At 35.0% G+C, this 17,407-nt stretch overlaps 1 protein-coding gene across 1 annotated transcript in view; it reads right to left on the reverse strand.

The window, feature by feature from the left end:
* Positions 1-17,407, reverse strand: part of LOC128646969 (transmembrane protein 132D-like) — a gene marked incomplete at its 5' end in the record, with an annotated part of 1,609,960 nt that overhangs the window by 418,865 nt on the left and 1,173,688 nt on the right. Inside the window, 1 exon segment of the mRNA XM_053699779.1 lies at positions 4,011-4,154. Within this exon segment, the coding sequence (XP_053555754.1) occupies positions 4,011-4,154 (144 nt within the window).

A 17,407-nucleotide genomic window follows, 5' to 3' on the forward strand; every position in this document is an offset into this window, starting at 1 on the left:
ATAATAGTGAAGCCAAACACCTCCTTATTCTAATGATTAATAGCGCCAAATCACTAATTCCCAAACACTGGAAATCGAACATAACACCCATAGTAGAGGACTGGAAGTCACAAGTGGTGAATTTTCTCAACCTTGAAAGATACCACCATTTACAATCAGGCACCACATAAACACACAAATTAATGACACTCATGTGGAAACAACATTTCACCCCCGATTAATGCTCACAAGCCGTCAACCTCAAATACGCTGGAATTCCGCAGTGTATTTGTCTGATTCTCCTAAATTATCAAGCCCTACACACCGGCAAAAGTAGAATATAGTTACGTAAGCTTCGATCCGCCGGACTCAGTCCGACACAGATCGATTCTTACGTCACTTCAGATGTTCGGCACAATCTGACTACTTTTGCTAGTTATCAAAAAACTAGCAGGTACGCTCTGCACTTTTCCGGCCCAGCGTACCTGGTTTTCAATCCACTGCCCTGGAGGTGGCGGACCCCATAGGAATCAATGGGAGTCTGACCATAGCGAAAGTTCATGTTCGCTGCTGCCCGACATCCCATTGATTCCTATGGGAAGTGTGTACACCTAACACCCTAACATGTACCCCGAGTCTAAACACCCCTAATCTGCTCCCCTACACCGCCGCCACCTACATCAAACATGCAAACCCCTAAACTGCCGCTCCCAGACCCCGCCACAACTATAATAAATGTATTAACCCCTAAACCGCCGCTCCCGGACCATGCCGCAACTATAATAAATGTATTAACCCCTAAACCGCCGCTCCCAGACTCTGCCGCCACCTACATAATACCTATTAACCCCTATCCTGCCCCCCTATACCACCGCCACCTATACTAAATTTATTAACCCCTATCCTGTGGATCCTGGAATTAAGGTAGGAAAAATCTGATTGGCTGATACAATCAGCCAATCAGATTCAAGTTCAATCCGATTGGCTGATCCAATCAGCCAATCAGATTGAGCTTGCATTCTATTGGCTGTTTCGATCAGATTTTTCCTACCTTAATTCCGATTGGCTGATAGAATCCTATCAGCCAATCGGAATTCGAGGGACGCCATCTTGGATGACGTCACTTAAAGAAATATCCATTTGTCGGGTAGGTGTCGTTGGAAGGGGATGGCTCCGCTTCGGCTCGCTTGAAGAAGGCTCCACTCCGCTCCGGATGGCTGAAGATTGAAGACGCCGCATGGATGAAGAATTCTATCGGATGGAAGACCTCTTCAGCGCCCCTTGGATGATGACTTCGGCCGCTGCGGATGTCCTCTTCTGTTCCATTGGTGGTCGGCTGGCTGAAGACGGCTAAAGGTAGGATGATCTTCAGGGGGTTAGTGTTAGGTTTTTTTAAGGGGGGGTTGGGTGGGTTAGAGTAGGGGTATGTGGGTGGTGGGTTTTAATGTTGGGGGGTTGTATTTTTTTTTACATGCAAAAGAGCTGAATTCTTTGGGGCATGCCCCGCAAAAGGCCCTTTTAAGGGCTGGTAAGGTAATAGAGCTGCTAACTTTTGTAATTTAGAATAGGGTAGGGCATTTTTTTATTTTGGGGGGCTTTGCTATTTTATTAGGGGGCTTAGATTAGGTGTAATTAGCTTAAAAATCTTGTAATTTTTTTTATTTTTTGTAATTTACGCTTTGTTATGTTTTCTTTTTTTTGCATATCATGTATGACTTTATGGTTTAAATAAAGCTTTTTTGGAAGAAAAAAAATAATAATATTTAAATAGTGTTTGCGATGCGGGAGGGTGGTGGTTTAGGGATTAATAACTTTACTATAATGGGGTCTATGTGGGCGGATGGCAGATTAGGGGTTAATAATTTTTAAATAGTGTTTGCAATGCAGGAGGGGTGGCGGTTTAGGGGTTAATAACTTTAGTATAGTGGGGGCGATGTGGGGGGAGATGGCAGATTAGGGGTTAATAATATTTCAATAGTGTTTGCGATGCAGGCAGTGGTTTAGGGGTTAATTACTTTAGTATAGTGGTGGTGATGTGGGTGGACAGCAGTTTAGGGGTTAATAATATTTAAATAGTGTTTGCGATGTGGGAGGGCGGCGGTTTAGGGGTTAATAACTTTAGTATAGTGGCGGCGATGTCGGGGAGCGGCAGATTAGGGGTTAATAACTTTAAAATAGTGTTTGTGATGCGAGAGGGTGGCAGTTTAGGGGTTAATATGGGTGTTTAGTGTACTTTGTAACAGTTTAGTTGTGAGTTTTATGTAACAGGTTTGTAGCGTAAAACTCATAACTACTGCTTTTAGATTGCGGAACGGATCTTGTCGATATAGACTAGAACACAAGCTTTTTAGCCGCACCACCAAACTCGTAATTGCAGCGCTATAGAAGTCCCATGAAAAAACGTCATTTTTACGTGTGCAGGACTGATGATGCGCTACAGGCTAAAAGGCTTGCGGTACAGCTATACCGACAAGTCTTGTAATAGCTGCGGTGCTGTTTTAACGGTGAAATGGCCATTTTTTCAGCATTAAAACACGAATGCAAAACTCGTAATTTAGGTGTAAGTAATTACTGCTCAGCCCTCCACACAATACAGTTTGACATTCCCAATCTAAAATCAATATAGAAATAAAAATGCAGTGTCTCCTGTTCTTTATAATAAGATTCACCATTGGTTCATTTATCAGAGTAGTATCTTCCTCTATAACATTTACATATTTTTTATGTGTTATTTGACAGTTTGCACTGATATGTGTCTGATTATCCTCTTTTTTTTTTAATGCAAGCCTTTTCGGAACTAAAATATGATAGCTAAAGTCTCTTTTATCCCAATGCATTTGATAACTTAATCATATGTAAAATGTTTATATTGAGATAAAGTCAAAAAATATAACGGGGGGTTAAATAACTAGAACGTTTAAAAATTGAAAATCGATGAACACTTGACATTATTGTTAATGTAGATGATGAGACATTAAAACGTGTGTGTGAAAACATTGCTTGGTGAGTTCACATCTAATAAGCTTTGTTAAAAACTGCAGGAACATTTTAGGCAAAATAATTTAAATACAAGTACTATGAAAAAGGCATATTGTTTAATAGTAATATTGTTGATCAACAAGAACCATATAACAAAGAGTACAATTCTGAATCTCAATTGAGCTACTTTGTAATAACTGGTTTGACATTTGGGACTGGTTGAATGGTAAGGCAGAGCTTTTAGAGAACGAATGAAAGAGAATGGGTATACTGAGAGCAATTGAGATGCAGTACCTTGTAAATTGAATTAATGGTACCATACTATACATTATCATTATCCACCTGTATAACGTCTAGAAAGTTCTACATTGTCGCTGTGGGGGTATATGTAATGTTTTCATGAGGGTAAATGTGTTTATTTCTGACTACCACAGTGTAGTATGGTTTGGAACCACTTTTTGGAATTTGATGAGTATAACAGGAAATATGTGTGATGTTTATAATTTCAAGAGTTGTATTTGTAACATGTCATGGGTAGCTTTATATTCATTGATAGTTTCAACTATATTTTTCTATATGCCACATATCAGATTCCCTCAATATTAAACAGAATATTTTTTTTCACAACATGATAACAAGGTTTCTATTTTTATTTATTTTTTTAGGCTCAATTATCATGTATACATTTCCCAGTGCGCTTCATCAGAGATTGCTAGAGTTTAATATTATCAGAAAGAAAATTGCACCATTTACATACTGTGACATTTTAGAAAAATTACAAAATGAGTTAAAGTGGTAAAGAAGGAATGTACGTCTGTTGCCAAATTTGTAGTTCAAAGCTCAGCTTCAAGTGAAGTTTAATGCATTCTGGTCATACTAGCAGCTTTTTCAGCACAGCAATTGCAGAAAATGTTACAAACCTTTGGTTATTTATGTAATCTTGCATGTTTTATGATGTCTGCGATTGTATTTCTGTATACTGAGAGGAAATCTTTGTCATGAAAATAAAGAGATTTTGTTATGACCTAGAAATATAAACATTGCTATAGTACCTTTAGAACATCTTCATCAGATGACCTGCACTCTACAGCTTCAGAAATATCAGTAACTGTGCCATGGCTGTCTACTGAGACCACTTTAACAGGAACAGCTACTGTCCTACCAGTGAGAATTGCAGTGTTGAGAATCTCAGCCTCCTATAACAAAAAAAAGATTATATTATATTAATTAAGTATTATTTTTCTAAAATTGACTTTATTTAATTGGTTAATGTTAATTTCTAGAAATGTTACTGCAGGGTCAGGGGAACACAGCACACAGCCACCACATTGTTCTTTGGCACACACAATAATGAAATAAATCAGGGTGAGTCAATTGATTTCAATGTTTATTACAACCTGCTCTGCTCAGAGTCTTTAAGCCTCCACTGCTAATAGTGCCTCACTGCTATGGTTGCTGTTGTCTGCTGTTGTCCCTTAGTCATCTTCTCACCTAACATCTTCTCTGAAATTGCTAAGCACCAGTGACATTTTTGGAGTCTAGTATGGCTTAGCTCTACAGCCTGTATAGTACCAAAGCAAGACAGTTTTGATTTTTCTTCTGAATTATCTTTGCATTTATTTTACTTTTTGTGTGCGACCTTGTGTGTACATGAATCTGTTTGTTTACCTGAATGTATTTTGCAAGTGTGTTTGCAAGAGTGTGTCTGTATGCTTTTGTATAACACATGCTTTCATATGTTTGTATAAATCTGTGTGTATGCATGTGTTAATGTGTTTGAATGGTTAGCTCATTGTTTGGATGTGTATATGTAAGTGTGTTTGTATGAATGTTTAGAGTTTCACGATAATCTGTTTTCATTTGCATGTCTGAATGTGTTTTTATGAATTAGTGTATTTACACGTAGTTTGCATGCATGTTGCATAAGTGTGTATTTTCATGTGTGACTATAAGGACTTGTATGAATATGTTTCAATGTGTTATTAAAAAGTGGTAGCATGCTCCTAGTTCATAAAAGGGATATATGATTTTTTTTTTTTTTTAAATGTCCTTAAACACCTGGTGGCCGTGCTTTGCTTCTCAAAACATTGCAACTAAGTTATTAAGTTATTAAGAATATTTTAATTTACCATTAATCACTGTTGCAGTCAAGCAATTAAGGTGAATAAAATCAAGAATTTTCAATATAAAGCACACAGACAAACATTTATACTATGTCATCTGTTAATCTTTTTAGAAAATGTTTTGAGTTCTACTACATTGACATTAATAAACCTGTAACCCTAAAAATAGCAGTAAGGCATGTTTAATCCCTGAGATATTTAAATGCTTGATTAAGTCCTTTAGTAGTTTACATTTCATAATAACATTATATAAAGTAGCAGAAGAAGAAACAGGTTAAATGTGTTCACAAGCAAACTCAATAATAATCAAGATTTGCACTTTGGCCTTTGATCCTATACAAAATGAGCTGTAAAACTCTTTGTAATATTATGACAGCTCTTAGTCTAAAGCATGTATATTATAATAAAGAAGAAAAATACCTAATACTTTGAATGAAATTAGAAAACGTTTAGTACAGTAGTGCACTGTTTTATCTCCTGATCTATCTATGCACTTGGAAATCTACTTATTTTATAATGTTATAACATATACAATCCAGAATTCATCACAGACACAGGTGAAATGTGTTAACAAATGAACACCTTCTGCAAATTATTTAGAATAGGGATTTATTTGTGCTTAAACCATGCATTAAAAATCAGTTTAAATTCTTTATATAACAATTTTGATTATCAAACATTTATATTTAGAGGCCATATAAACCAACGTTGCTGATTCATAACTATATTTGGTTAGTACCCAAAATATGACAAAATCCAGACATAGTTATTCAACATAACTCTGTAAGTCCAGATCACTGTAACACTTACAAAACTGGTATCAATCCCACAATATATGTATAAAACATAAAAGTAATATAACCTAAAAGTTTTATATTTATGGAACTAATGGCTAAGGATTTTCTATTGATACTGTGACCCATACAATTCATCTCCCTACCACATTTATTTAAAAAACAATCTCTAGGGTTTTCTAATGTTTCATGATTGAAATAAATTGTTTTGTACATATTAATACTATTTAAAACTCTGAGCTAAGGTAATCAGGATAAAACGTGTTCAAACAAATTAGTATATCTAATCTTTAAAAAATCACCATTAAACATTGAAAGCTTTGCGTGGCCAGTCATATCAAGACAAACACATATACACATTACAGGAATTTTTACACAGTGTTTTTTAGGCCTTCATATTAGGAAAAGGATTATGGACCACCTCTGATTTGTTTAAAACAGCTTAACAAAATCCCACTGCTGATTTTGGTTTCTGATTTAAAAGTACATTTCATTTCAGCTTGCAATTATATAAACTGCTATTTTCACCAGTAAAGAAAACACAGAGATATCTTTCTGGGCCTGGCATTTTCTTGTTTTTTTTTAGATACATTGTTTTTTCAAAGCATTTCAGTAGCAATCAGCAAATGATAAGACAGAGCAACCAGTCATTATAAACACTTTCTACCCCCTCTTAGATTAATGAAAGTGACAATTACTATAAAAGGAAGAAGGGAATGTATATACTGGTATCCTATTATTTTTTTATTATTATTATTATTACTACCCCTTTTGCTTTTATTTCTAGAACTTTTCTTCTGCAACTAAAATGAGAGGTTTACTATACTGGATTGCTAGAGGTGTATTCTGTACAATACAATTGTTCACATTTCATTTATACATGAAGTGCGGTGTTCGTCACCTACATGACAAAAAGCATAAATTCTGTTAGATTCTCTTAAGTATAATGTATATTGCATCATGTACAACTAACTACATGTCATGACAGAAGGCAGTTCTTTGTTTATAAGTGAATTGCTGATTCCTTTGGACCTCCACTTTGCTTTGCAGCTAGTGACAAAATTAAAAACTAGAATAATTGTGTGTATGAAAAGTATAAGAGATTAAATTGCCCTCTACTCACAGCTACAAGAACTGTAGCAAGAGCAAACAACAAGAACATTTCTTCAAGCCTTTGTGCGCGTTGATACATTTATCTTGCACGCTGACATATTCAATATTTATCATGCAGCTGACACAATGTATTTAAATAAATTGCACCCAGTGGCTAGTGTTCTATTTCAGGTGGAGACAATAACATCTAAAATAGCCATATTAATAGGCTAAAAAAAAAGAGGCAGAAAAATATCTCCTCTATCATTCATTCATCATATATCTGCAAAGAAATCACTGCATATACTTACCTATTTATATGTACAATGTTTCCATCCTTTTTAAATCAGTATAATACCTTCATTACTAGAGCAACATAAAGAATTACTGCAAAGAACAGTAACCATTGGCCGATTGCTGCAGTGCAGCACCTTTGTGGTTAATCTTGCAGCAAATAACATTTAGCATCTGCAAATTTGGGATAAACTTTAGTTTCCTATCAAATAATGCCTGATTTTAAAGTGATTGTAATGTCTGGTACTTAAGACATAGTATATAAGATTAATCTTAAAAACAGGAGCAGTTTCATTCATTACATTTTTAAAAGACCGTTCCTTTGTAAAATAATTACCATTTAGTTATGGCAAACATCCTGCTGTTCCTCTGTCCGCATTTCATACTATTTTTGGTTGATCGAAGATGATTCCAGCTTCATCCAATTGTTGCGTGCCCCTTAAGCTTCCAGCTTGTGGGGCATGCAGCAATTGGATTAAGCTGTTTTCACCATCAATCAACTAAATACAATATTTGATGTGGGCGGATGAACAGCGGGATATTTACCATAACTAAACGGTAATTATTTTACAAAGGAAAGCGCTTCAAAAATGTTAATGAATAAAACTGCCGCTGTTTTTAAGATACATTTTATATATTATGTCTTAAAGTGTCAGGCATTACAATCACGTTAAAGCATGGTAGCAAGTGGCATGTATAAAAAAAAACTTAAAGGAGTAAGTGGAGATTAAAAGTACCATTGTAACACAATAAGTGGTAATCAACAACTCCTATTCGGAACAATCGTATGATTGCTATTTTATGATATTTGTATGCACACTTGCGTTATCTACTCTAAAATATGTTCAAAACTAATAACATAAATACAAATCATTAGTATTATATTCTATGGGGTTTATTTAACAAGGACCAAATGGCCCTTGTTCCCGCGCGAGCCTTCAGGCTTGACGGAAACAGCAGTTATGAAACAGCAGTCTAGCTTAGGGGGACTAAGTATTTTTTAGAGGTAAAACAAGCTGTTTAACTTAGGGCAATGCCCTACAAAAGGCCCTTTTAAGGGCTATTGGTAGTTTAGTATTAGATTAGGGGGTGTTTTTATTTTGGGGGGTATTTTTTATTTTTATAGGGGTATTATTTTAGATTTAATTTTTTTATTTTGGGTAGCTTTGTTTATTTTTTTCTGTATTTTTTGTAACTTAAGCTTGGGGATCTGGGCAGAGTTATCACCTAGTATCTATATAATAAATAATTATATTTAGGTATAGATATATACAGATATGTATAGGAACATCTATTTAAAGATACATAGAACATATTCTGCTATGTACAGAACAGTGGAATGTGGGATATTTACAGTAAATACATAGTTAAAACCTTTATTAAATTTGAATATTGCATAAATATGTTTTTTTACATGTCTTCATCTACTTAAAGGGACAGTCTAGTCAAAATTAAACTTTAAAGATTAAGAAAGGGTATGTAATTTTAAAAAAAATTCCAGTTTATTTAGAAACAAGATGGGGATGCTGAGGCGCACACTTCTCTAAGCGTAGTAGTTTGGACAGAATTGCACAAATTTATTTAAGACAAATAAAAACTCACATTTCCAGACCACAAACAATTATGAGGTATGTAAAAGTAACATCAGTGATTATCACGACTCTAGCTTAGTACTGAAAGTGTCCCATACGAAAGTTCTCCTACTGGTTCCGGTTTACAAGCTAGGAATATCTCTGCTGGACATTGGAATTCAGTCAATATCAGGCTGAGTCTCACGAGCACTGAATGTGCATAAAATCCAAAAAGGCTTAAAGGGCCAGTAAACATAAAAGATAATGTTATATATTTCTGCGCATTATATTAGTGCTAGTTTTTTATTATATAATATCTCCAGTGATTTTCTATAAAAATAAAAGGGTTTTCCAGACCCGCACTCTGTGCTCTACTGAGCGGGTCTGGTTTTCCCTCAGAGCGCATCGGGCCGGCTGTTTTGTCACAGACCAGCGCGATCATGCCATTACATTCAATAAAGCTCACTCCTGCTGTCAGACAGAGCAGGAGCGAGCTGCATTGAATGTAATGGCAAGGTCAGCTGGATAGTTAGAACAGCTGAGTGTGACCCTTAGATGGTGGGCGTGGCCTAACACATTTCGTAGGTGACTTCCTACTTCGTCAGAGGCATGCCCACTGTTACTACAACACGTCTATATAAAGAAATAAAATCAATCCCACGTGACTGGTACTCATCCAATCCTGCAAGAGCATATCTGTCTCAGCATATTAAGGTTATTAAGTCTACAATAAACCTAAAAATACATATGCTGTAAAAAAAAAATAATATATATATATATATATATATATATATATATATATATATATATATATAAATATAATAACACTAAAACACTTAAACTGTCTATTGTACTATAACCATGAAGTGCTAGTTTGTAATATTAATACATAAATATATATACACACGCTCTTCATAGTGCAATATCTACAGATGTAATTTAGTGTATGCTTTAATAAATAAGATAAATAAAATTAATTGTAAACATTCCAGTTTACTTTTATAATCAAATTTGCTTTGTTCTCTTGGTAAAGCTAAACCTAGGTTGGCTCGTATGCTAATTTCTAAACCATCAAAGACCACCTCTTATCTCAATGCATTTGACAGTTTTTCACAGCTAGAGGGCTTTAATTCATGTGTGCCATATAGATAACATTGTAATAACCCCCGTAAAGTTACTTATGAGAGGGCACTGATTGGCTACAACACAAGTCTGTCAAAAAAACAGAAATAAGATGGCAGTCTGTAAAGGCTTAACTACAAGGAAATCGCAGAGGTAAAAAAGTATATTAATTTAACAGTGTTGCTTATGCAAAATGCGTAATAATTGGGGAATGGGTAATAAAGGCATTATCTATCTTTTTAAACAATAACAATTATGGAGTAGAGTGTCCATTTAACTGCAAAGGGCTGCAATGCTCTTCTATATATGTCTATATATGTATGTATTTATGTGTTTATATGTGTGTGTGTGTGTGTGTATATATATATATATATATATATATCTGTAAATACATATATACACATATAAATACATAAATGCATATGAGATATTAAAATATATAAATATATATACATACATATGTATTTATGTGTTTACATGTGTATATATATCTGTAAATACATATATACACATATAAATACATAAATGCATATGGGATATGAACATATATAAATATATATACATACACTTCCATACTTAGACATGTATATGTATGTATAACAATGTTTAAGCCCTTTGTCTGCCTTTTTTTTCCCCTAACACCTCAGACCTCATATCTTTGAGCCCTTAATAATACAGGTAGCCCTCAGTTTACACTGGGGTTAGGTTCCAGAAAGAATGGTTGTAAATTGAAACCGTCAATGGGAAGTGAGGGAGATAGGTTCCAGGCCCCTCTCAAAATTGTCATAAGTAACACCTAATACATTATTTTTAAAGCTTTGAAATGAAGACTTCAAATGCTAAACAGCATTATAAACCTAATAAAATAATCACACAACACAGAATATATAATTAAACTAAGTTAAATGAACAAAAAAAATGTGCTAAACAGCATTATAAACCTAATAAAATAATTACACAACACAGACTTCACTTGCATTTTTCTGCAAACAGTTCTTTCTATGCATTCCAATCTGGACTGATTTATAGACAGGAAGATATTGTTCCTTTGAAATCTGCTCGATAGCTCTGGTCTGGTTAGACTGATTAATTTCAGCTTGCTTGGCTTTGCTGCAACACAAGCGGACAGCTCCACCTACTGGCTATTTTAATAAATGCACTGTTTCTCAATGCTTTTCAATTGCAGTCAAATGACTAAAAAAAAAAGGCTGTTATTCTGAAACGGTGTAAATTGAACCGTTGTAAAACGAGGGCCACCTGTACTTTTTATTGTTTATTGTGTAACTGTACTTTGTAATGTATTTTTGATGTGTTTTGTGAACCTTTTTTGTTTTGCAAAACAGTTAACCAGAGTTCTGAGGACACGCTATCCATACGAGCGTTAACTTCAATTGCGCTCAAGCGTTTGCATGTACTTTCAACTTGTAATACGAATGAAAAACCCAATGAGTGTGTAACGGTTAGGGCTCCATTCATAATCTTGCCCTTAATATGTATAAATACGTGTGAAATATATTATTTTAATATTTTATACATGTGTTCTGAAATACATATATTCAAACATTCTCACTTTACTTCAGGTCTGCACTTTTTGTGTTGCATGCTTAAAGGGTCATGAAACCCACATTTTTTATTTCATGATTTAGAAAGAGCATGTAATTTTAAACAACTTTCTAATGTACTTCTATTGTCCAATTTGCTTTATTCTCTTGATATCCTTTGCTGAAAAGCATATCTAGATAGGCTCAGTAGCTGCTGATTGGTGGCTGCACACAGATGCCTTGAGTGATTGGCTCACCCATGTGCATTGCTATTTCTTTAAAAAAAGGATATCTAAAGAATGAAGCAAATTAGATAATAGAAGTAAATTGGAATGTTGTTTAAAATTGTATTCTCTACCTGAATCATGAAAGAAAAATTTGGGGTTTAGTTTCCCTTTAAGCAACACTTAGCTCACCACTTGTATTGTAATATGAAAAACAATAGTGAACCCTGAACTATCCATTAAAGTATAAGGCATGCTAAGAAAAATGTCATCCACACTAAGGGGCCTATCTATCAAGCTCCGAATGGAGCTTGATGCCCCGTGTTTCTGGCGAGTCTTCAGACTCACCAGAAACAGCAGTTATGAAGGAGCGGTCACAAAGACCGCTGCTCCATAACCTGTCCGCCTGCTCTGAGCAGGCGGACAGACATCACCGGAAATCAACCCGATCGAGTATGATCAGGTTGATTGACACCCTCTGCTGGCAGCCCATTGGCCGTGAGTCTGCAGGGGGCGGCGTTGCAACAGCAGCTCTTGTGAGCGTATTGCTCGCCGTATTCAACAAGGTCTGGCGGACCTGATACACACTGTCGGATCAGGTCCACCAGACCTTGATAAATAGAGGCCTAAGAATCGCAAAGAATATCTGGTAAACCTTTTTTTAATATTTACTTGTAATACCAGACTGTGCGCTATTCTTAGCATAGGGTTCCGCTAAGGTAATAGCACCATGTGCTATCAGTTGCAATATGCTTTTAATCTAGGCTGGGATTGGCGTCTACATTTGTAGTATTATCAGCCATAATCCAATAATGTCTTCTATTGAAATTATCAGGGTCTCAAGGTCATTTAAAAATTAAAAGTTTCATATCATTTTAAAATGATTCAAAGAGTGTCAAAAAGTAGTTTAGAATTTTAGAAATAGAAAATAGAAATTGGAATATTTGAAAAGATCTCCAAAATGCCATTTTGGGGCTTTTTCAAGTGCTTTTAGGTGCTGAATTAGGAAATGGACTCTTTAGGTGTTGAATCAGAAAATAGCTAAAATGACCTGAAAAAGCTGTTGAAAAATACCTTTAAAATGGATTGTGATCTCTGAGAATTGGCTCCATGTTAAAAACAGGGCTGCAGGAAATGTGTTATTGTGATGGCATTGAAGCGTAAAAAATTAATTATAATATATTCTCTGAGAAAAATATATGTCATGTTAGGGGTAATATGAACCTGATGGCAGCCATCTTGTTCTTCGCAGCCATCTTGTTCCTCGCAGCCATTTCGTAATGAATAGACTTTATTATACTGGGGTATTATGCAGTGAGAATTATATGCATGTTATGAGTTTCTTTAGCTATTCGGCCTTGCCAATGTACCCTGGCCTAATGCCTAGAAGTAAGATAGAATAAGATAATGTAAACAAGAGGCTTCAGACACTCGGTTGTCTCTGCAGATGGTAGTTTGTTATGATTCTGTAAATATTGTTATGAGAAACTCATGTTCCAGTTTTTCCTTGTAAATTGCTCTGTATAACTGTGTAAGATGACGCGGTCCTAACGTGTCATCCCCTTAACCCTGTATGTCACTATAAGAAAGGCTTGCACTGTGCAATAAACAGAATTGGCTTTCGATCATAATGCTGCGTGGTCTGAGTCATTCTAAGGGGCCCTTATCAGATAATCTACATATGCCTCAGGTGGTACACTAGGCCCCAGGCTTTGGCCTGCGCTGACACCCCCCGTGGGATTATACACCTTACAATTCTTGGTGGCAGCGGTGGGATTCGCAGTGCGTAAGTATGAGTGCTTTTACCATGCTTTCCTTCTGTGAATCTGAACCTAAATTTAGTTGTTTGTGTTTTTTAAAAAAAAAAAAAAAAAAAAAGGTGTAATATATGATAATGATATAAGGTTAAAGGGGTTCCTGTGGTTGAAGCACAGGTTTGCGGAGGTTATAGTCCTGCCGGCAGTTGTGATACCCCTCCAGACAGGTAATCAGTCCTGTGCTGGGACACGACAGGTATTGTGAGTCCTGTCTGTGATAAGCGCGCAAGTAATATATGTATGCCAGTTGACGGGGAGCTTTTAAGATAAGCTACTCCGGGCGAACGTGGCAGTAGAGTGAGTGAGTCTCACGTGTGTTGAAGTTTCCCATATTCATTCCCATAATAGAGTTTTGCTACCCACCTGAAGCTCATGTTGATATCTGATGCTTGCTTTGCTTTGGTTATTTGTGTGGTGCTGCTATATAAAATGATGCTGTGCGTAGAAAATATTAAGTGGCTGTGCATGTTATTATTGTGGCTATTATTGTATTGAGAAAGGGGAACTGCTCATAGATAAGATTGCACAGAGAAAATTACATGTATAAGGTAAAAGAAAAGAAGAGTTAATAGTTTCTGCAAAAGACAGAAATATTTTTTTTAAAACACTGTCAGTAAGTACTGCTGTTTGATAAATAGAGAAATCTCTGTGTTAAAGAATGTAGCAGGCAAAGAAGGGGGGCCACCACTGAGCGCGCACATAGCTCAGAAGAAAAAAAAAAAAGAGAGAAAAGAAATCCTGTCTCCGTTTGTAAGATTTTTTTTGTTTGCTTGCAGTAACAAAACTGAAATTTTGTATATTGAGATGCATAATGTGTGATGGTCTGTAGGTTCTCACTGTGGTATGCGTGTAACAGATTTACTTTGGACCAGGAACAGAATGTATTATTTGAAAATGATTGTCTCAAACCCTGCAAAAGTGGCCATTTTGTGGGGTTTCGGAAAAATAAAGAATGCATTTTGGATTTGGTGATAGGGTAATCTGGTAAATTTTATATGTATGTCGTACGCTATAAATTAGATGTTTTTCTGAGAAAAGGAAAAAGGGAGTGAATCTTTGGTATGCGAGATGAAATGAACTTGTGTGTCTGTATCGTAAGAATGTTTCCTTATGTTTCTCTGTTGGGAAATCAGACGTTTTAAGAAGATATTTTGTAATGTTATTTTATATACCTGTATTTTAAAGTCACCAGCATGTTTTAAGTATGTGGTATTCATATGCAGTTTTAGTTTTAAGTGATAATTGTTTTGCGGCATGTAAAGATATGATATTGTTTTTGCAAGTGAAGTAACGGCTTTGAAAGTGCGATGGTGTGGGATTTTTTGTCACGCTCTGGTAAATATGAAACTGTTTCTGGTATGATTAATGGGTTAACGTATGTTGTATTTGTAACGTCTGTGCACGGCGTGGGTGCACACAATGAAATATATTTATAGGCTGTAATTGAAAGTTTTTCTAAAAGGGCGTCCGTTTTTGTTGCAAGTAAATTAATCTGCAGGTCATGCTACAGTACAGAGGTGAAATTGGTGTGGTAAATCATACAAGCAGCCTAAATTATGGTTAGGATATACATATGTAATTTGCGTGATGAATGGTTAGTCCTTAAAGGGACGGTTCACTGTATCAAGGTGTTGCTATTAATGTATTGTCCATGACTTGTTATACAAGCGGCATATTATCTTATATTTGTCTGGAAAATCAGAGCTCAGTGCGTAGACGGAGCAATAGAAAATTGTCATTTTATTATTTAAAGAACCAGTGCAATAACCCTGTATTAGTAGTTTGCTAAATATATTTTTAGAGACCTTTCTTTGTATATATTTATTTTAAATTTGCTGTTCGGATAGCAGATATTTTTTTTTGCAGCATAACTTAATTCTCTCTGTAATGCAAACTGAAGTGATAAATTGTCTACAATTTTAGTGTAGGGATCCGTGAGACTAGCGGACAGAAAAGAAAAAAAAAAACAAGAAAAAACAGAGGAGTGAAAATATTTAAAGGGATACAGGAAAACTGGTATAACATCTGAGAATTTAAGGGAATATTTACATAAAAGACGATGAGGTTTACTGTAAGCCTAACACTAGTATATTTCACTGTGTTAGCAGTTTCAATTAAAGATTATTTTTAGTTTGGTTAAAATGTCCCTTTAATTAGCCTGCATCCCACTGTGAGTGTGTTCTTATGCTGCTTATGCTTGTTTAGGCTATTTAATGAACGTCAGTATACATTTTTTTATTATAAGGATCATTGGGATTAATTTAAAGGGGAAATTGTATTAGTATTTCTTTTTCAGAAAGCTTATTTTTTTTGTGTTATATGCGGTTGTTATATTTGGCTGGAGAGCTGCAGAATGGGAAATATCAAATTATATACAACGTTAAATCCAATAATTTTGTTGTGGTTAAACTAATTAGCATTTATCAAGTTTTAGTGTGAATTTTATATTTTTAAGCAGTAAACAGTGTTTTCTCCTTTAAGTAAAAATGAAACTTTGAGCTTGCCTCACTATCCTTGAGAAAGACTGATAACACTGTGCATGTTTTGGTTTTCTTTAAAAAAAAAAAAAAAGAAAAGAAGTTTCTCTCTTGTGTTTGGCTTTGTTACAGAGAGAACAATTTGCACTGTACATTTAAAGCGGCAGTACTGGTGTTCTATGTTATAAAAAATGATAACTATAAATTGCTCACTACAAAGAAACAAGTATTTATATTATATTCTGTCATAGAATATAGCTTAAAAAATGATAATTTTATTTCTGTGGCTGTCAAACTGTATCTCACAGATATAACTCTTTGTTATTTAAAATAACCCCCACTGCGTTCAATAAATAAATGAGATATTATTTAATGAAGTGATTTCAGTGACACTTTAAAATATATAGTTATTTGGTTATTAACTAGTCTACCACTATTATTGCAATGACTTTGATTGCTGCTTAACAGTTAAGCCGTGGTCTATAAGGTGTCTAGAAATAAACACCCCTAAAACAAATGATGCACAGTTTATCTGATTCTACTGCATTTATATAACTAGCTAATTTATCTGTTCACAGTTTTGGTTTTATTTATATGGCTTACGTGTATTCTGTCTCTTGGTGTTGTAATGAGATTTATACAGCCTGTGATAAGAGGCAGTCCTCAAAGGTTTAAAAAATTAGCATATAAGCCTACCTATGTTTGGTTTAATCTAGGAAGGTTGGTTAAAATTAAAAGTCCTATCTGAATAATGAATTTTCAATTATCCTAGAATGTCCCTTTAACAGTGGCTACTGTGGTTATCTGATCTTTCCCAAATAAGCGCAATTTTATTTGTGCAATCTGCAACTTAAGTTTCTTGGGCATCTGCTGTGATTGCTTTCTTTGTGTGATATTAAAGTTTTGTACATAGTGGATGTTTTTAATTGTTTGTCATGTTCTGAGTGTGTTGCATTTCAGCGAATGTCAGAATATGTGTTGCAATCTAAGTTAATTGTGGTTGTTTGAAATTTGTGTCAGCAGCTAATGTTTCGTTTTGTGTAAGACAAGAACGATTGGTTTTCATTGTTTGTTATGTTTTTCTCTTTTGTGGACAGCATATTGAATTGTGAAGTGTATTTCATTTTGCTTGCTATTGAGAATTGTCTCTGCATGAGTGGAGTGCATGATTTATTGTTTAGTTTCTTGTTATCTTGTGTTTGCGTGTCACATGAGATGTTTTACGCAAACATGGGGGAAGTATTGATGAGTATTGATGAATATCTTTATGTAATGGAGGTGATTATTTTTACTAGGTGAACCTAAAACGTTTTGAATCTCCTCGTACAATGTTATTGTGTTAATTTCAGATGCCTAAAATGTTTTATTTTTCTATGTGGTTCTTGACACTATAT

The sequence above is a fragment of the Bombina bombina genome, chromosome 2 (assembly GCF_027579735.1).
Source record: "Bombina bombina isolate aBomBom1 chromosome 2, aBomBom1.pri, whole genome shotgun sequence".
Taxonomy (NCBI): domain Eukaryota; kingdom Metazoa; phylum Chordata; class Amphibia; order Anura; family Bombinatoridae; genus Bombina; species Bombina bombina.